This window comes from Lepidochelys kempii, chromosome 7 (genome assembly GCF_965140265.1).
Source record: "Lepidochelys kempii isolate rLepKem1 chromosome 7, rLepKem1.hap2, whole genome shotgun sequence".
NCBI classification, from domain to species: domain Eukaryota; kingdom Metazoa; phylum Chordata; order Testudines; family Cheloniidae; genus Lepidochelys; species Lepidochelys kempii.
The window spans coordinates 120,131,663-120,152,334 of NC_133262.1; the positions used below are offsets into that span (position 1 = coordinate 120,131,663).

The 20,672-nt window shown below is 46.2% G+C and overlaps 1 protein-coding gene across 2 annotated transcripts in view; it reads right to left on the reverse strand.

Moving 5' to 3' along the window:
- Window positions 1–20,672, reverse strand: part of CFAP58 (cilia and flagella associated protein 58) — a 450,792-nt gene that overhangs the window by 248,712 nt on the left and 181,408 nt on the right. Inside the window, exon 18 of one of the 2 annotated variants that reach the window (XM_073354431.1) lies at window positions 13,500–13,593. The exons of the other annotated variant lie outside the window; for it this stretch is intronic. Coding sequence (XP_073210532.1) covers window positions 13,554–13,593 — 40 coding nt within the window. The 3' untranslated portion in view covers window positions 13,500–13,553. Of the gene's footprint in view, window positions 1–13,499; window positions 13,594–20,672 lie in introns of those variants that run through there. 2 annotated transcript variants of the gene reach the window in all.

Sequence of the window (20,672 nt, forward strand, 5' to 3'; positions counted from 1 at the left end):
AAAAGTCTTTTAATAACAGAGAGAAACAATGTGGCATTATGTTGGGGAAACACCACCAACCGGATTCATAACACAACCCATGAGCAAAAACAACCCCACCCCAGGCAAATTGGGGCATGCCCTTTTCCCTTTGGTTCTTGAGTCCAGCAACCCCAAAAGTCCAATGCCCCAAAAGTCTCTGTCCCTGGTCAGGGCAGCCCCAGAGTTCGAAAGTTTATCGGTGGAGCTTTACCTCCCAACCTGGGTGGAAATGGGACGGGGGTAAGAGGCACCTTACGTGATCTGAAGCTGACCGCCCCATAGCTCCATAGCGGCGCTCCGCTCCGCTCCACCAGCCGCCCCACGAACTCCTTCGCTCAGCTGCGCTCCGCTCCGCCAGCCGCCCCACGAACTCCTTCGCTCAGCTGCGCTCCGCTCCGCCAGCCGCCCCACGAACTCCTTCGCTCAGCTGCCCTCCGCTCCGCCAGCCGCCCCACGAACTCCTTCGCTCAGCTGCCCTCCGCTCCGCCAGCCGCCCCACGAACTCCTTCGCTCAGCTGCCCTCCGCTCCGCCAGCCGCCCCACGAACTCCTTCGCTCAGCTGTGCTCCGCTCCGCCAGCCGCCCCACGAACTCCTTCGCTCAGCTGCGCTCCGCTCCGCCAGCCGCCCCACGAACTCCTTCGCTCAGCTGCGCTCCGCTCCGCCAGCCGCCCCACGAACTCCTTCGCTCAGCTCCACGGCCCACAAGCAGCTCCTGCCATCCACACACTGCTCCGTGTTGAACTGCTTCACCAGCCGTCCCGCAAACTGCTCCACAATATATCTTCAGGCTCCCCCACTACTTAACACAACACTCAGTGATTTCAGCGCTTAGGTGAATTCAGCTTATAGTAGGGGAGCCCCAGTGCTGGTGCACTGTCAGCCCAAAGTGAGCTCAGCAGCCTATAACTAGACTTCTAATGAAATCAAAATTAGCTCTGATATTCCACAGTGGAGAGAGGAGGAAGTGCAATCAGCATGTAAGGCCCTCACCAAGGGGCCCATGCCACCAAGTATTAATACTTGTCCCCAGCCTCTCTCCATTCACACAGTTTTGGAACCCATGACCCTTGCCTAGCGAGTGCTACTTAGATGATGGTGAATCCCTCCATCGTAACAAAAGGCCACGTACAGTTCCAAGCACAGTTCCCATAATCAGGGTAATAACAATTTATTCTTCCTGCCCCAATAACAGAGACACTGGGGATCCCACAGCAGCCAAAGTGACCATTTGGGCAGCTATGGTCTCATTCTAGGCGTGGTGGGTGTGCCTATGCAAATGAGATCGGCCCCTGAAGTTCTTTTCCACAACTTGCCACACCTCACCACCAGATGTCAGGGTGGAGCTCATCCTGACACTGCTTACATATATATATATATATATATATTGTTTTTTGTCACACACAAAAAATGACATTTTTTCAGTTTTCAACCAAATTTTTTTCCTTTTTTGAACATTTTTTGTTGTCAACAAATACTGGTTTTTCAACCCATTTCTGACTAGCTCTGTTGTGTAGTTCTATGGCCCAATAATGTGTGTGCCCAACTACAACAAAAAATGTTCCCAGTCATTTTTAAAACTGGGTCTCCACCCCACAAAGGAAACATTTCCAAGATGGCCCCTGTATCACTTCTGCAGTCAAATGACTGGCAAGTGCAGGATTTCAGGCTCAACTGGCTCACAGCGATCCTTCTCAGTGCCAATCTATAGGTAAGAAATAACCTGGGAAGAAACTGCTGAAAAGTAGGGAAGTACATAAAAAAAATTCAATTTATTTATTTTTGCAAACTACCAGTCTTGAGGCAACTCAGTTCAGCTCTTTCCCAGGGCTTTTCTTGTAGGGCAAATGTCATTCTGTTGCGATGCCGAAATGAGAAAGTTCCTACTTCAGCTTGCACCTTCCGTTGTGTAGCTCTTGATGCAGTGCCTACGTGCCCAGTTTGTGCCTCTGAGGAGGTCAGGCAGCGAAGACCCTTATCAGTAAAATGCTGTGTTGGCAAACAGCAGAGGCTACAGACATGATGCATTTTATGATCTGTTGCTAGTTCCTCCATAGGAACGTGTACAAAGATTCATATTCTGTGACCGGGGCATTGGATTAGATTCATCTAACACCTCAGAGCTCTCAGCTTGCTCTCCTTGGGGGGGGAGGGGGGCGGCTCATTTTTAAAGACAGCCTAGTTTGAGCTGACAGGAAATTATTCTGGTTTTATGAGGCCTTTAATCCTCACAGGTGATCTTTCACTTACTGCCAGCACCAAGATCCCAGAGCTGGAGTAGGAGGGGAAGGAGTTATAAGGGGAATTAATTATGGCCACCGCAGACCAAGCTCAGATAAAGCCTCCCTGAATCCAGACAGATAAGGGGAGTGGGAAACAAAGAAGCACAACTGGATTTTCTTCCAGTAAGGAAATGAGCTGCAGCAGCACAGAGCCTATGAAGTACACTGTATCACACACTCAAAAACACACGCTGTAGAAACCAGCCAAGCAGGGGCAACAATGGGAAGAAATCCTCGCTCTCTCTCAGTCTGCACAGACAGCAGTCTGCAAAAGGCCAGGCCGTTGGGACCCAATTTTGATCTCATAAATAAGTAGTTACTCCACTGAAGTCAATGGAGTTACACCAGCATAATAGAGACCGGAATCAGCAGCCCCTGATCAGAATGCTCAGCCAGGCCTGTCCTAGCTGCTCCAGATAATGCTGCGCTCTTCAGTGCCCTGACATTTCTCTCCAGGCAGTTTATATTTCCATACGGATTCCTCCTACAGTGCCGTCGGCTCCCACCTGCTCCTGACCCTTTTCAGGACACACAGCCTCATCCTCTCCACACGCTTGGAGAGGCCACCTTTTTCCAATCAAACTCTTAAGGTTTTCTCTTAACAAAAAAGAATGGAATGAATGTAGTATTTGATCCAGGGAGATCAAACGGGAGGCTTCCTCTTTGCCTCTCCTCTCCTCTGCCTATGCCATCGCAATCAGGACAAAGTCAGACTGGAAATAAGGTGTAAATTTTTAACGGTAAGTGTAATCAACCATTGGAACGACTTACCAAGGATTCCCCAGTACTTTTAAATCAAGACTGGATATTTTTCTAAAAGCTCTGCTCTAGGAATTATTCTGGGGAAGTTCTATGTCCTGCATTATACAGGAGGGCCAACCAGATGATCACAACAGTCCCCTCTGACCTTGAAATCTGTGAATGACTTGCAACACATTCATCTACTCCATCAAGGCTTGTTCCTTCACATTTGAAGACAAGTGGAGTTTTGTTACTGACTCAAATGTGATCAGAGTTTTTACAAGGCCTTTGTTGACAGAGATAAGTTACTCTGTGGTTTTGTGCTATTCACAAATAGAAAGTAGGGTAATAAACCCTGTGGTCCTGATTCTCCTCTCACACTACCATAACTCTGACTGAAGGGGATTGACACGAGTGAATCAGGAGCACAATCAGCTGGTTAGCACTTTCCACCTCAAGGATCAAAGCATGATGACCTCCATTTTCCAAATGGGGAAAACCAGACAGAGGTTAAATGACATGGGAAACTTCACATGGGGAAGGTCATTAGCAAAGTTACTTAAACGCATTTTCATCTACACGAGGGCTTGAACCCAGGTCTTCACCCACACTGACTCACTGAGATGCACAATATCCAGATTTTTGAGTGTCTTCTTGAGCAGCTTTTTACCAGTTTTCATTTCCTTCACTGTTACATTGCTTATGGTTTGACTCGACATCATAGTCCCAGAATGAAGTCCTTGCAGGTCCAGAGTTTTTTTCAACAGAAGTCAAAACAACGTAAGAACAGCTATACTGGGTCAGACCAAAGGTCCATCTAGCCCAGTATCCTGTCTTCCGACAGTGGCTGATGCCAGGTGCCCCAGAGGGAATGAACAGAACAGGCAATCGTCAAGTGATCCATCCCTTGTCGCCCATTCCCAGCTTCTGGCAAACAGAGACTAGGGACACCATCCCTGCCCATCCTGGCTAATAGCCATTGGTGGACCTATCCTCCATGAAGTTATCTAGTTCTTTTTTAACCCTCTTATAGTCTTGGTCTTCACAACATCCTCTGGCAAGGAGTTCCACAGGCTGACTGTGTATTGTGTGAAAAAATACTTTTCCTTTTGTTTTAAACTTGCTGCCTATTAATTTCATTTGGTGACCCCTAGTTCTTGTGTTATGAGGCGTAAATAACACTTCCTTATTTACTTTCTTCATACCAGTCATGATTTTATTGACCTCTATCATACCCCCCCTTAGTCATCTCTTTTCCGAGCTAAAAAGTCCCAATTTGATTAATCTCTCCTCATACGGAAGCTGTTCCTTACCAACTAATCATTTTTCTTGCCCTTTTCTGAACCTTTTTCAATTCTAATATTTCTTTTTTGAGAGGGGGCGACCCATCTGCACGAAGTATTCAAGATGTGGGCATACCAGGGATTTATATAGGGGCAATATGATATTTTCTGTCTTATTATCTATCCCTTTCTTAATGATTCCCAACATCTGTTAGCTTTTTTGCCTGCCACTGCACATTGAGTGGCTGTTTTCAGAGAACTATCCACAGTGACTCTAAGATCTCTTTCTTGAATGGTAACAGCTAATTTAGACCCCATCATTTCATATGTATAGTTGGGATTATGTTTTCCAATGTGCATTACTTTGCATTTATCAACATTGAATTTCATCTGCCATTTTGTTGCCCAGTCACCCAGTTTTGTGAGATCCCTTTGTAACAATTTGCAGTCTGCTTTGGACTTAACTATGTTGAGTAGTTTTGTACCATCTGCAAACGTTGCCACCTGTTTACCCCTTTTTCCAGATCATTTATGAATATGTTGAATAGGACTGTCCCAGTACAGACCCCTGGGGGACACCATTATTTACCTCTCTCCGTTCTGAAAACTGACCATTTATTCCTACCCTCCGTTTCCTAGCTTTTAACAAGTTACCAATCCATCAGAGGACCTTTCCTCTTATCCCATGACAGAAATAGAAGTAATTGCTTGATTTTCTCCATATTAAAACAGTCCCATGTTAAGGGGTCTTCTCCCCAGGAGTCAGAATTGGTTCCCTAGTGGTAGAAGTCTCCACAAGTGAATCCAGAACAGACTGCTAGTAGGTTAGAGGTGCTGTAATCAAAATGGTTGGAAGGAAAGAACCCTAGTTGCAAATGGGAGCCAGAGTTAGAAGCGCATTGAGCTCTCTTAGCTATTCTTTAATGTGCTAACACATGCATACATTCTCAGCCATGCTCAAATAGCCTAGAGGTGCCATTCCATGTCTCTTTAGATCACGATATACTTTAACATATTCTAAGTGGGTCAATTTAAAGCTTAGGATTCAACTCAACCAGTGTCATGCATATTAGCTTATACAGCACTTGGTCTGCACTAGACTTTTAGATCTAGTTAGGCAGCATGTTCCAACAGCATACCTTTAAATACTAATCTAGACAAAGGTTCTGTGATGAGCATCACTTTAGCAGGATCCTATTTTAGCAGGGCTTCTCTATGAACAGTGTAGGTAGGGGGTCGCATAGGCGTTAGTTAGAGGGCTGCCAAAGTTGATGCAAACTCCAAAAGATCAACAGTGCAAGGGTGCAAGACCAAGCCCTGATTTCATTTCCTGTCTCAGGGCTCCACTGTGCCTGAGTCTGGATGAGGTTGGACGAAGGAGATGCCACTCGCAGAGTTTACTTCCTTTGTGCCATGATAGGACAGGAGCAGCAATGCAATAAGTGCATAGCTACAACACTGGAAAGGTTCATTACTCTATAAACAGTCCCACTAAAAATCAGTGAGACTACTGAGGAAGTAAGATACTACTCAATGTGAGTGGGACCCCGTACTCACATCCTACACACTACTGCAATAATATCTATACAAAATATGCCTTGTGAGGTATCATATGAAAGGTAATAACACACTGGTAATCCAAATCATTGCAGAATGCGTATGTTAATCTTATAAGTGAAGTTATGAAGTCCCTCTGTACGATGTTATTAGAACACGTTTAAGACCAGACAGGCTAGCCTCGGTAAAGGTGATGAACAGGTCTGTCCTGGACAAAGTAATACGGGTTTACTTCCATTTACATCTTAGTAGTAAACAAAACTATTGCGCTAAGCCCGTGGGGGTTATCCTGATCTGAACTTGAGACACAGAGAATTAGTGTGGTTTCTGCAACCCAGAGAGAGACAGGGGACTGAATCCCTAAGGGGCCTTCCTGACTTGTCAGACAAAGACGTCCCTTTGGGGATATAAGGAACGGAGAGAGACTCCATTCACCTTAGGAGACAAAAAACCAAGCGATCTGATCTCTGTGATGGATCCTGGCCAGGCCAGCCAGTAAAGGCTGGAAAGAAGGCTGTGGGTGAGAGAAACCATCTTGAACAAAGACTGTATCTTGCTAGATTAAGTTTTAGACTCTCAGATGCGTGTTTTCATTTTTCTTGGCTTGTAAACATCTCTGCCTTTATCCTTTTACTTGGTATCACTTAATCCCTGCTCTTTCGTTAATAAAACTGTTTTACTTTCATTAGAAGTCTCCAGTGATGTGTAAGTTCAGTAAAAGTGTGCTTCAAGAAAGAGGAGAGTGGAGTGTTTGACTGCCTCTGTAAAGTCAGCAAATTTAACACTTTCTCTGGGGGGGGTCTAGTGGGAGGGACTGGTCCCTGCAGCAGGACAATTTTGGGGGAAATTTAAGGTTGGAAGAGTACCAAGGTTAGCCTACAAGGAGTGACCAAGATGAGGCTTGGGGACTGCTTCAGTCAGAGCTCTGGACCAAATCTGCACACCCACAAGAAACCCAGGATTACAAGGCAGACAGTGATCTAACCCCTTACTGGCCTGGGTGAACCTCAGAACGTCACAGTGAGTAAGGGTGGTAGAATCAGGCCTTTCATGATAAACAAACTTGGAATGGTTCAGTTCAGACGAACCCCAAAAGGTTAGGTCCTCCCCCACAGCTCTTGGACCTGCAGAGTTAGGCTGGAACCCCAGGGGTACTGGCTCTCTGGGGAGAGTCCTAGCACATCCCAGTTCCAAAGCAGTCAAGAGTCTTCAGCTAACAACCTCCATCACAACCATGAACCAGAGTGCATGGGTTCTGTTCTCAGCTTGGCCACTTACTTGCTATGTGACCTTGGGCAAGTAACCTTCCTGATGCTGCACTTTCTTTTTTTTCTCCTGCAATCTGTAAAATAAGCCCTATAGCTCAGAGATTTTTGGGAGCTCTGACTGATGTTTGTCAAGCACTTTGCAAACCTCATATGAAAGGATATAAGAGCAAATTATTACTAATTCCATTATCCCCATGCATTTCTCCTTGTTTCTTCAGTGAGGGCCATTCGGGTACCTTTTTTCAAGCTCTCTCGACTACCCCATGCCCTTCTTGCCCAGATGAACAGAGCTCACCTGCCCTGCAAGGCTTTCCCAGAAGAGATAATACCCTCAAGAGCACTGTTGCCTTTTCCACTCCCACACCCTGACGTCAGCTGTGGCAAGAGAAGTCCCTGGTAGCACAGCTCTATTGACGTATAGTTGCCTATATGAGACAAAACCCCTAATATGGGATGGTCCCAATAATATCAGGACTTCAAGTCACCCTATGCTACCAGGACCAAGGTGCCAATTAGAAGCACAGAGCTTCCATATGGGTTCTCATGGCCTCTCACAGATCTCTGGGGATCGTCTAGCTTCAGAGATAATGCCATTGCAGCTTGTTCCACCTCCTGGAACTGGTCACATCTTACAAGCAGGATCAGAACTATATCCAGTGCTGCCAGTGATTCAGGATGAGACGTCTGCCTCTGAACCAATACCCCAACATTTTGGTATGGGGCATTAATTCCACTGAAGCTTCTGTCCACCAAATAATATGTAAACCTAAAATCATGATCACTGATGGTTATCAAAGACCTCACAGTATTTTTTGCAAGAGTACAAGAGTTTGATTGGAATTTGGCCAGAATATTGAGTCTAAGGGCATGTCTACACTTACTTCCGAAGCGATCGATCCAGCAGGGGTCGATTTATCGTGTCTAGTGAAGACGTGATAAATCGACCGCCAAGCCCTCTCCCGTCGACTCCGGTACTCCACCAGAGCAAGAGGCACAGACGGACTCAACGGGGGAGCAGCAGCGGTCGACTCACCGCAGTGAAGACACCATGGTAAGTCGATCTAAGTACGTTGACTTCAGCTACGTTATTCACGTAGCTGAAGTTGCATAACTTAGGCCTGGCCTACACTGGGGGGGATCGATCTAAGTTACGCAACTTCGGCTACGTGAACAACATAGCTGAAGTTGACATACTTAGATCGACTTACCACGGTGAGTCGACTTCACTGCGGTGAGTCGACTGCTGCTGCTCCCCCGTCGACTCCGTCTGCGCCTCTCGTGGAGCTGGAGTACAGGAGTCAACAGAAGAGCGCTCAGGGTTCGATTTATCGCATCTAGACTAGACGCGATAAAATCGATCCCTGCTGGATCGATCGCTGCCCGCCGATCCGGCGGGTAGTATAGGCATACGCTTAGATCAGAGGTGGGAAAACTACAGCCCACGGGACCCTCCTGCCAGGCCCCTGAGCTCCTGGCCCGGAGGGCTAGCCCCCGGCCCCTCCCCCACTGCCCCCCCTTCCCCGCAGCCTCAGCTCACTGCGCCGCTCTGGGCGGGGGGGCTGCGAGCTCCTTCGGGCAGCTGCAGAGCCTGGCCTGACCCAGGGCTCTGTGCTGCACGGTGGCAGGGTGGCACGGCTGCAGAACTGCCAGCCACCCGTGCTCCAGGCAGCGCGGTAAGGGGGGGGAAGGGAGCAGGGGGGGTTGGATAGAGGGCTGGGGAGTTCGGGGTGTGGAATACCATTAACTTGGGTTTGAATAGAGACTGGGAGTGGCTGGGTCATTACACACATTGAATCTATTTCCTTAAGTTAAGTATCCTCACACCTTCTTGTCAACTGTCTAAATGGGCCATCTTGATTATCACTGCAAAAGGTTTTTTCTCCTGCTGGTAATAGCTCATCTTAATTCATGAGTCTCTCTCAGTTTGTAGGGTAACTTCCAACTTATCTGTGTATATCTATCTATATCTCTTCTTACTATATGTTCCATTCTATGCATCCGATGAAGTGGGCCATAGCCCACGAAAGCTTATGCTCTAATAAATTTGTTAGTCTCTACGGTGCCACAAGTCCTCCTGTTCTTTCTCCTAGAGAGGCAAATTCTAAACTCACTGGCAGCACATCTCAGTGCTATAACTTGTCTGTAGGAGACAAGTTAGCCTAATGGTATGAACGATCAGTGCTGTTCTGTGTTCATGAATCACAGTGTGTATATTCCAACTTTTAAAACATACATTACTTAACTTGAAGTGTTATTTTTAGATTTTAATTGTAAGTTAAAAAAAATAAACAGAGCTGCGTCCGTGAGGAATGGGTGAACTGGTTTGGAAAATCTAAGCATCCCCTCTTATTACCACCGCCTCCTCATTAACCGTCATGATATATGGAATCATAGAACTTCTAAAAAATCATTTAAAACCACCAGATACAGACATACAAAGAGGCTTCTGCAAAGCTTGAGTTCCAGCTTCCTTGTTTACCAGGTAGTGACTAAATAATATACCGCAAGCAAATATATCATTACATTAACCCCCTACCAAAAGAGGACCTCTAGACAGTTGCAGCACCAAACTTACACCAAATAGTTTATTAAGAATCTGAAATATTCAGGTATGTTAATACTTTTCTACTGTTGGTGCCTGATCTAAACACTCCTGAACTTCAGGGGTATTTGGAGCCAGATCTGAATTTGGAGGCTTGGGATATATTCTATTTTGTTTCTTTCCTATATTTCAAATGGACCCAGAACTGCTCAATTGCATCACTTCACAGAACTCAATAGAGCAGCATCAATTTACACCAGCTGAGGATCAACATCTAATCTTTAGGTCACCTAACTGAACTCAAATCTTGTGGACATTCACACGCCACTAGTACCAGTTTCCCCTTTATCAGATCACGTGTGCCAGGTCTCCAGAGTGGTGGAAAATGCCTTACTTTTGCTTCATACTCCTCGGAACCCAAGTGTGGGAATATGACCCAGGCTATGCGAAACAACAAAATTTACAACAGATGTCCATCTGCTCAGAGACACAAAGCTCATTGGCTGGTATGTAAAGCAGGGAACCCCAAGGCCAGAGGAGAAACTTAGACGCTCATCACAACATCCAAAACAGAACAACTGGAATCCTAATCAGATGCACCATTTACACAGTGCTCTTCCCAAAGAGGAGAGGAAACATGGAGCAAGACTAACATCTCCCCTTCCACGAGTCTTTCATGTGCTGGGTAATTATTCATTTGTAGTTTATCAGCTAATTATACATGTGACTTGGCATTTGAAGAAGTAGGATCACTCCTTTTTTTTCCCATGACTAGTAATTATACTGGCCTCTTCTGATCCCTCTGCTTTAACAGGAGGGCTCATTGTTTACGCCAGCACGCTGTCATCTCCAGAGGTTAAACAGCATTGGATTATTGGTTGTTATCTTGTTTAATACAGAGGGCAGGCATCTGTAGCCATGGCAATACAGGGCTCTCTAGTAACCAAAGCTGGCCAAATACTACCTGCTATTTTCCTAAATGTTAAATATTTAAAGCAATTTGCTTTGAGCATGTGCATGGTTCTTCCTGGGTGAAATTCACCCCAGTGCAACAAGGACTATAAGAAGGTCGATGCACCACTTGCATCCCACTGGATGTAAAAGGGAAATAAATGGATGCATAATCCTTGCACTTAGTTTTACCGTCTACTGGTGGAGCTTGCTGGCAGGAACAAATATTGAGAAATTGCTTCTTGGTTCAGCTATTTACAATGGCTCTTAACACCAGGGTGCAAAACAGAGCTGTGTGAAGGACAGAAGTTCCATTTCATGACAGATTTTGAGATTTCAAAATTTGGCTTCATTACAAAACTGAAAATTTTGAAATTCGATGTGAAGGAAAATTCAAAACATTTTTGTTTCACATGAAAGGCTTTCATTTTGATTTTGCCTTTATTTTCTATATTATATTACAACCTTTTAAAAATTTCAAAGTGAAAAGTTGTTCCAAAATGAAAAATCTGCACATTTCGCTCAAAAATCTCAAAATGGGACTCTGACAGTGTCAGAACATTTGGTTGTTTTTGGTTTTTCTTCAGAACAAATTTTTTAGCAAATCAACCCAATTTTGAAAATCATTTCAATTTCAACAGAACCACATACTTGTCGGAATATGGTTCCATTAAGTTTTCTCTGATCAGCTGCAGTTCAAACCATACTGATGACCTGTAATGTGTGCTGTTATATAAATCTGCTCTTTAACCTCACCATGGCACATGTCTTAACATAAGACCAGTCAAGCATGCAAATATGCCCTCATTGGGAATGAGAGACTCACTGGCTCCATTCTCATGGAAAGTCAAAAGTAATGTCAGCAGCGGGAGCGGGGAGAGAGCAGACAAATGAGAACTGATGAAGTCTGGATTCCTGGAGTTATCAGACCAGGTTGCTGAGCTATGGAGGTGTGAGTTTCCCCAGAAGCCTCAAACTGCATATTAAATCTATCCCTTGGTGCGATGTGTTAGGAAGGGGAGGGAGAAGAGAGTGTTAAAGTAAAGCTGTAATAGGTCTGCAATAAAAGTTTACCAGCTTTTATATCAGTTCCCAATAATGAGTAGAGACGTTTCAGTAGCTTAAAGCTCACTGTGATGGGAAAAGCAATTTGTGGGGATAGGTTATTAAGGGTCCTATTCTGCCCTCACTTACATGGCTCGTAACTCTGAATCATCTCTGTACTTGAAACGACGCTGTCAAGACTGAGCTCGTATATTAAATATTAACACACACACAAAATGCCATGCATAGCAAATCCCTTCCATTATTAAAAATGAAAGAGCTTAAGGAAATCCAGTTTACTTTACACCATTTATGAGGCTTATCCAAGAGGAGTGAAGTTCAGAGTGTAAATACTTAATCAAGACCGGTCAGTTTCATTTTCTTTTACTAGTCCATTTCATTTTCTGTTACTACTACATTTCACTTGCTGGCTCTCACTCACTCACCTGAGGATATTGATTCAACATTCCCACTGCTGCAGTATAACGTTTAACTCAACCAAAACTGTTTGAATTGATCTTTTTTTTTCTTTCTTTCTTTCTTAAAGGCAAGAAAAAACATTTCTAGTCCGATTCTTTTTTTTTTTTTATAACCATCCTCCTTCCCGCTCATTCTTTTGGCTTGCTTTAATAGCCAATTGTGGCCTGACCTCAGGAGCGGGGCATAGTGCTAATGGCAGCTATGGAGGACACTAGAGGGAAAAGGGTCCGTTTTTATCCTGTTGACTTCGACAGCACTGCTGAGAGCCAGTTTTCTAACTCAGGGCCAAACCTTGACGTCTTTAATCAGGGGAAAGGGTGGAGTGAGGAATTCCGAAGCAAGGCCCACAGCAGGGAGCCTGATTACCAATGTTACAGTTATGGCAGGTTTGACCCACCAAAGAAACAATCCGAGGGACCTATGATTACTATAGTATCTGAGCACCTCACAATCTTTCGTGCATTTATCCACACCAAAGCCCTGGGAGGTAGGGCAGTGCTATTCTCCCACTGCAGCTAGTAGCGTGCCTCCCAGTCCAGGTAGACAGAAATGCACAAGCACCCTGAGAGTACCAGTGTGGACATTCTAGCACAAGCTAGCCACCTGAGTACGGACCCAGGGGGCCAGCCAGGCTTGTGCTTGGGCAGCTTGCCTGTGCAGCAACCTTCACACAACTATTTTGATCACGCTAGCTCACACAGAGCTAGCACATGCCTGTCTCCTCTAGATGGGAGGCGCGCTCCCAGCTGCAGTGTAGACATACGCTAAGTGACTGGCCCGAGGATTGAATCCCCAAGTCCCAGCCTGCTTCCCTAACCACCTTCATCCCTGGGGAATGGCTACCCAAGCAACTCTCTCTGTAAATCTTTCATTTCCCTTCCCCCACCGCCCCCTCACACACACTTAAGGGGCTCCCCAGCATTCATGCAGCTGTGTTACGTTTTGTACACACTCCCATGGGCTTTGCGGATGGGGAAACAACTCATGAGCTACCCAATTGCTGGTGGATCTGGAAGAGCAGTCAAAATGATGTCCATGGGGTCAAATCACCTCTCGTCAGACGGAAAGGGAGACAATTCTGTCACGGACCCACAAGATCAGTGCTGTGATCCCAACTTTGGGCCAGTCTCTAGGAGGAGCCCCTCACTGAGCCAGATCCCCTAGGGGTCTCTCTCTTCCCCTCCAGGGCAAGCCATGCAGCTTCACCGCCTCCTTCAGCTGGACATCTGGTCCTCCAGCACCCCTGCTTCACACCATGAGCTCCGTTCAGCGAGTTCTGGTGAAGCAGACCCCTGAGGGAGACATGTACAATCTTAGGGAGTGGCACACCTCGTCGGTCAGCAACTGCAGGGACACTCAGCCAGCACGGTCAAACAGAAGAGTTTGTCAGTCGACTGGAACACGGCATAGGAAGTCCTTGGTTAGCCTAGAGAAAGGAAAGTTACAGTACTATCCATCTCGGTCAGCACAGAGCCCAAAGCCCTGTCCCTCTGACCTCTCTCTCTTTCTCCCAGCTCAGGTGTGCCTCCATTGCTTCCAGGGGCCAGCTCTTAACTTCCAACTCACCCCCCCCACCCCCGCCCAGTCCTTTGTTCTCCATCTGGGGCGATGGTGGCTCAAGGTTGGTAGGTAGCCACATCCCGGTGATTGGATTTGCCATTGTCTTTTCAGAGGCCACAGCAATATGGAGACCAAGATCCACTTAGTCTGAGCCATCCCCACCTGCATCTCTGAGCCTCTGCAGACAGAAAACAGACTCTCCCCCACACTCACACTTTGTAACTATGCAGCATACAGGGGAAACTGAGGCACACACAAGTTTCCCAGAAATATTACAGAAAATCCCCACTTTGTGACAAGTTCTACTTGGCAAGGGTGTCTGGATGCCAACAATGCTGCCACTACAAAGGGGTCCAGCACACGTGGCACACATCTTGGATTTGCATAGACCACTGTCTAACTAACCGCTTGGTTTGAATTGGAACAGAATCTTTGGAGACACGAGAAGCTGCCAGGGGGACTGATGAGTGAATCCAAGATGGGGGTACGGATTTGGCAGATGCTAAAGGACTCTGGAAAACGCATCTAAGGTTGTTATGTGGGCTCATTTGATAGCACTATCCATGTACAATTTACACAGGCACCTTCTTCTTTCTGGATACCGGGCTGCCTTCCATCGCCTCCACTGTGATTCCAGTTGCCATGCAGCGATCAGCGTTAGCATTTCGACACAGATGGGCAATGCAGGTATTGCCTTAGTATCTTCATGTAGCACTGGCTCAGCCCTTCGGCACATGTGAGCTCCCATGATCAGAACACAGCCTCAGCTCATGACAGGTCATTGAGCCGAGGTGCATTACAGTGACAATGCCCTCAACAGGGTGGGAGGTGGATGCAAGCCAGCGGCCAGCTCATCCTTAGAGCCCGTTCCTCTCTCTACCCGCTTGTCTAGAATGTGACACTGACAGCAGTCCCAGGGAGTCAGAAAACAGCTGGAGCACACCAGTCCCTCTGGCCCCTAGGACTCCAAGGTTTATCTGCCTCCCCTTAATGATACAGCTTCTTCTCTCCACTACACAAAGTGACCCCACAGTGTTTTCTGGTAAGGGAAATTATAGCTCGGCATCTGTTCTTCTCCCGCCAGAATCAGATTGCTCATCTTGTTATATCTTACAAAATTGCTCCAGACCAGCAAGGAGGAAATTGATTTTCAATATGGCCTTTTCTTTCTAATAGGCATTCTTACGTTCGTGCGAAGCTGTAATTCCTGTTTCACGCACCCTAGCTATTGCAAGAACATTTGGAGTAAGGCTGGGATACCTCTAAGTATAGACCTATAGATGCTAACACTGGAGATCTGCAAGGATTTCTTCCCCATTATCCTTCCAGTTTTCTACACTGGGTTATCCAGTCTCCGTTCAACTGAGAACATTTCCACTACCTACCTGGAGAGGAGCATTGCTGATTAAGTGAACTGATCATGACCAGCCCAGTAAGTACCACCCCTCAAAGCCAGACAAGCTTCCAGCACAGTGGGTGCACAGGCTCAGATCAGGAAGTATTTACAGGCAGATGTCGCCAATTGGTTTCTGATCCCATGCTCCTGCGACCTAGCCTCTGGGCCCACCCCACCCCCAGAAGCAATTCAGAAAGCCAGGGATGCCTGGGCTCAGAAGAAAAGGCCTTCGCTGGAAACCAGCTTCCTCTTCCCCATTTATTTTTTATCTACGGTGTTTTGTTTTTTTTTAAACAGATTCCAGTCAAAGGAGGGAAAAAACACGCAATCTGGAACCAGACAGCAAATCTGAATTAAGACAAGTCATGCATATTTTATTTCCCTCCTTCAAATGCAAATGCATGTCTAATGTATTTAAAGTTTCATCTATTGCCATGCTGTTTTGCCAGCAGAGGTACAAAGGGAAAGGGACAGCGGAAGGCTACGACAACACAGCCACCCCAGCACGTGAGACCCTGGATAAAGCAGAATCATAACTGCATGTACGCTATCGGTATCCCAGATGGTATAGAAAAGGGAGCCAGAAAGGGGGAGGGGAAACAACCACTGCTTCATCATTACTGGACAAAAATCAGAAAGTCAGATTCTCTGGTCCTGTCTGGCTACACTTGAACCAAAACCAGATTTGGGGCTGTCAAGGTTCCTCCCCCACTCTGAACTCTAGGGTACAGATGTGGGGACCTGCATGAAAAACCTCCTAAGCTTATCTTTACCAGCTTAGGTCAAAACTTCCCCAAGGTACAAAATATTCCACCCTTTGTCCTTGGATTGGCTGCTACCACCACCATACTAATACTGGTTACTGGGGAAGAGCTGTTTGGACACGTCTTTCCCCCCTAAATACTTCCCAAAACCTTGCACCCCACTTCCTGGACAGGGTTTGGTAAAAAGCCTCACCAATTTGCCTAGGTGACGACAGACCCAAACCCTTGGATCTGAGAACAATGAAAAAGCATTCAGTTTTCTTACAAGAAGACTTTTAATAAAAATAGAAGTAAATAGAAATAAAGAAATCCCCCCTGTAAAATCAGGATGGTAGATACCTTACAGGGTAATTAGATTCAAAACATAGAGAACCCCTCTAGGCAAAACCTTAAGTTACAAAAAAGATACACAGACAGAAATAGTTATTCTATTCAGCACAGTTCTTTTCTCAGCCATTTAAAGAAATCATAATCTAACACATACCTAGCTAGATTACTTACTAAAAGTTCTAAGACTCCATTCCTGGTCTATCCCCGGCCAAGACAGACTATAGACAGACACACAGACCCTTTGTTTCTCTCCCTCCTCCCAGCTTTTGAAAGTATCTTGTCTCCTCATTGGTCATTTTGGTCAGGTGCCAGCGAGGTTACCTTTAGCTTCTTAACCCTTTACAGGTGAGAGGAGCTTTCCCCTGGCCAGGAGGTATTTCAAAGGGGTTTACCCTTCCCTTTATATTTATGACAGGGGCAAAAGTGGCTTTAAGCATCCACAATTCTGGGTCTGGTCTGGTGTCTCCGGTACACTTTGAACAGCCAGAAGGCTCCTCTAAGGAACGCCAGCTTCCCACAGTGACAAGGAGGCTTTTCCAACAGCTACGGGTTGCCAGGGCATTGGGGCATCACCGCCCTGTCCCCTTCCCCACACCATGCTGCTTGAACCAGGTGGGTGCGGGAGGGGGTTGCTGGTAGAGCCAAAGCAGAGGAGCCACTCGATGCTGCCTCTGCCGGGAGAACCCTGACGGGGCCAGATCCACAAGCTTTGCACCATCGGGGGACATAAGCGGCTAGAGCAGAGCCCAGGCCCTGCCAGAGCGACTGCATTGTGCCTCCTGCCGTGTGCAGCATTGGGCGACAGGGCAGTAGAGCGGCTAGAACCGGCCAATGTCTGGAACTAGTGGTGAAAAATGGAACTGCAGCCAAGTAAAGCCCCGCTCTGCCGTGTGGCTTGGGATCGTGACTCCCAGATTTGCACCTTGTGATGGATCCCTGGATTAAAACAATCCTTTGCACAGAATCTTGTGGAAATTAGAATGGGAAGAGACCTTGCCCACTGCAGGGTGCCAGGCCAGGCCAGCCCAGCCCAGCTGTCATTCTGCACTGGTGCTTTCCCCTTCATTGGGGCTCACAGGAACTAGATGGCTAACTCTGGACAGATCAGTGCAACGCTAATGAGAGTTTCTGCTAGGGTTTTCCTTTCATCTTAGCTGATGAAATCATCCCTGATGCATCCCTGATGACAAGAAGCTGCTGCTGTCAGAACCATAGGCAGTCGCGAGCAAGAGGACCTATTAGACCATTAATCCTTCGCTTGCCAGAAATACACTCTAAAAGTGTATTTTCTACTCACTCGTCCAGTATACTTTTAAACAACTCAAGCAATGGAGCTTCTGCCGCTTCCTTGGGGAGATTAGTCCAATTTAGTAAAGATCACACTCCCAGGAAGATTTCAAGTCTCTTCTGCCTACGTTTTCCCCTCTTCATTTTATCCTTTCCTTCTTCATTATAACCCTACATTTGGCATGTTCTCTTGATGGTTACCAGGCTGCCCACTCTACACACACAGTCCTCATCTTACCTGGGCCATGGTTAGTTCTTTCATCCTTTATCTTTCTATCCCATCAGTTATTTTTGTGGCTCTTCTCTGAACTTCCCTCCAATTTGTCTACCCATTCTGCTGCTCTGTTTTACATGAAAGCAGCACACTGACTAGGGCACTGATCTACCAAAAGGAAAAGAATAAAGTGACACATCGCCCTCTTGAATGATATAAATTGCTCCAAATTTCCCCTCTGGGATGAATTCAAGTTTGCCCTTCTTTGAAGAAGTTTCACAAGATTTTCTCTCTCTCCTCTGCAATGGCTGCCCTCCGAATGCACCTTCCCAAGCTCACCAAGTGGTGTGGGGGGAGGGTTGGAATAACCGCGGATAAAGAAAAAGAAGATGAACGTGCTACTGATTGCTACTGCATGTAGCAAAGAAAAGCACTCCAGACATTTCTCCAGGCTGGATATTCTGCCCTACCCCAAGTGTCAGGGTTTTTCTCGGAACATCCAAACACAATTCCAGGCAGCGGGCCAAATTCTGATCGGTCACACCAGTATAAACCCCGAGTAAGTGAATTGTTCATTTGTATTGCAGTAGCCCCTGGAGGCAGGAGTTATGGATCAAGGCCTCCTGGTGCTAAACACTGAACAAGCATAACAAAAAGACAATCCCAGCCCTCAAGAGTTTACTGTCCAAGATGTCAGTGGAATTACTCTGGAGTAACTGCTCATGCTCCAGTCCAGAGGGTGGGGCTAAGGGAGATTGGCGAGGTAACATATGATAATAATACTTGGCATTTACATAGTGCTTTTCATCAGACGATCTCAAAGCCCTTCACAATCTTTAATGTATTTATCCTTATGACACCTCTGAAGTGCTAAGATTCCCATTGTACAGATGGGAAACCGAGGCCCAGAGACGCTAAGTGACTTGCCCAAAGACACCCAGGAAGTCTGTGCCGGAGCAGGGAATTGAACCCAATGCTACAAAGTCCTAGGACAGCATCCCTACATGCTGCAGAGGAAGGTGAAAAAAACTACTAAAATGGAATAACCTGCCCTGAGAGGAGTTTTATTTCTCATTAATACATCTTTAAAATGGTCCCTTTATGGTCACTTTAACTGGTGCACCCTTTTGATAACAGCCTGAACTTCGCCTGCCCCTCTAATTAAAGAAGGGGGAATGTGAGTGAATAGACAGTATTACAGGACCTCTGGATGTTCATCGAGAGTCAAATCCTGAAGTTCTTACCCAGGCAGATCCACCTCCCACTAACTTCAAAGGGAGTCATTTGCTTAAGGGCCAGACCCTCAGCTGGACTAAACGCAAATATAGCCTCATTGAAGTCAGTGAAGCTACACTGACTTACACCAGCTGAGGATCTGGCCCAAGGATTCCCAACTGTGCAGCCTTTTACTCACCTGGTCGAGCACGTACCGTTGCAGTTCCATTGACTTCACTCAGTGCTCAGCCAGGTGAGCAAGGACCGCACAGTGAATGCACAACTGAAATTAAGTTCCCGTGTCTGTCTGCTGGAGGCAAGTTTGTTCAACTGAAAAAACCTCCAAGCAGCTGGAAGCACATTTATCGGGAGAGAGATCCTGCGGCTTTCCAAAAGCAGGAGTCCAGTTGTGGCCCTCTCTCAGCTTGCGCTTTTTGCAGAGGGAACTGGAAATAGAGTAACTGCTGCCTCATCGCTGCACTAGTTGGATGGAGTTTGTGACGATCGTGGGCAGGAAAAATCTTCCCCACACGACTCTGTCTCTGTGAGGGCTGGAAAAATCTTCCTCATTAACACACTATTTTCACACTGCACTATCTTAATCTTTCTTGACTTTCAACTGCTTTCAGCTACAGCCACACACCTTGAAGAGCCAAGCTTTTGGCATGCATGATAAACTCAACTTTAAACTGATTATTAAAATATACAAATTGTTAATCTAATGACTGCCAACTGAAGCCACATTCTCTCCACTGTTTAATCTTCACTTACAATGTCAGAATTCATTTGTTCTTTCCCACTGCACTCATTGCTCCCTATTGTGTGTTCCCTAGACGTCTCACACACACACACTCCAATTATACATATCTGAAAACAGATAATTCTGGGAAGGGCTTCTTGAAGGTTTGTTTCAGACAATAAGCTACAGCAACCAAAAGGAACTGCTCAATCACTATGAACTTAAGGACAAAAAGGCAACACATATTCACTCTTTATTAGGTACTTTTTGTGAATTGGAATAAGGATTTTCTAGTGGATGCAAGGGTCTTCTTCATTTCCTGCTCTCAAATGTTATGTAACGTTGCTATTCGGTGTCAATCAGCTGCTGCGTTCCACCTCTGAGGTAGTTGCATTGTAATAGTGGGTTGTGACACAGGAATCCATATGGAGAGGGTAATTATCACAGAGCTCAGAAGATACAAGATATGTAGGCTAGCTAACAGAGTCCTAGTCCCTCTACAGCCAAACAAACCAGCTTTCCCAGCCTGTAGTTCCAAGCAACATGTGGCTTCCCTCAACTGAGATCCCATGGAGAGATTGAGTGCTTCTAAGATCTCAGTCATGTCAGGGGTGCAAAGAAATGTTTAGCTCCCTTCAGGCAAGCTCTTAAGGAAAGCAAATGAAGAACCACTCCTACCAGGCAGCCTCCTGGTTTCCATGCTCAGCCCACCTGAGAGCACTAGCACCTGTTCTAATTCAGAGCTCCCAATCAGGAGCACCCCTCACCTGCCCCCAGCAACTTCCTCCTAAGGTGCAAAGAGAAGGGTCTTTCCCTCTCCACAGTTGTCTGTACTCCCTTCTGGGTAGCCTTTTACTGCAGGCAGGTAGCTATGGCCTTTCTAAAGGAAAGAGTTATTTGCTTCCCCGCCATGCAAGGAATGAGGTCCAGCTCCCTCTATCACGCAAGAGAAGCTATTCTCCTGTCTGTGTGATATTTGCATCATGCTTTGGAAGTGACC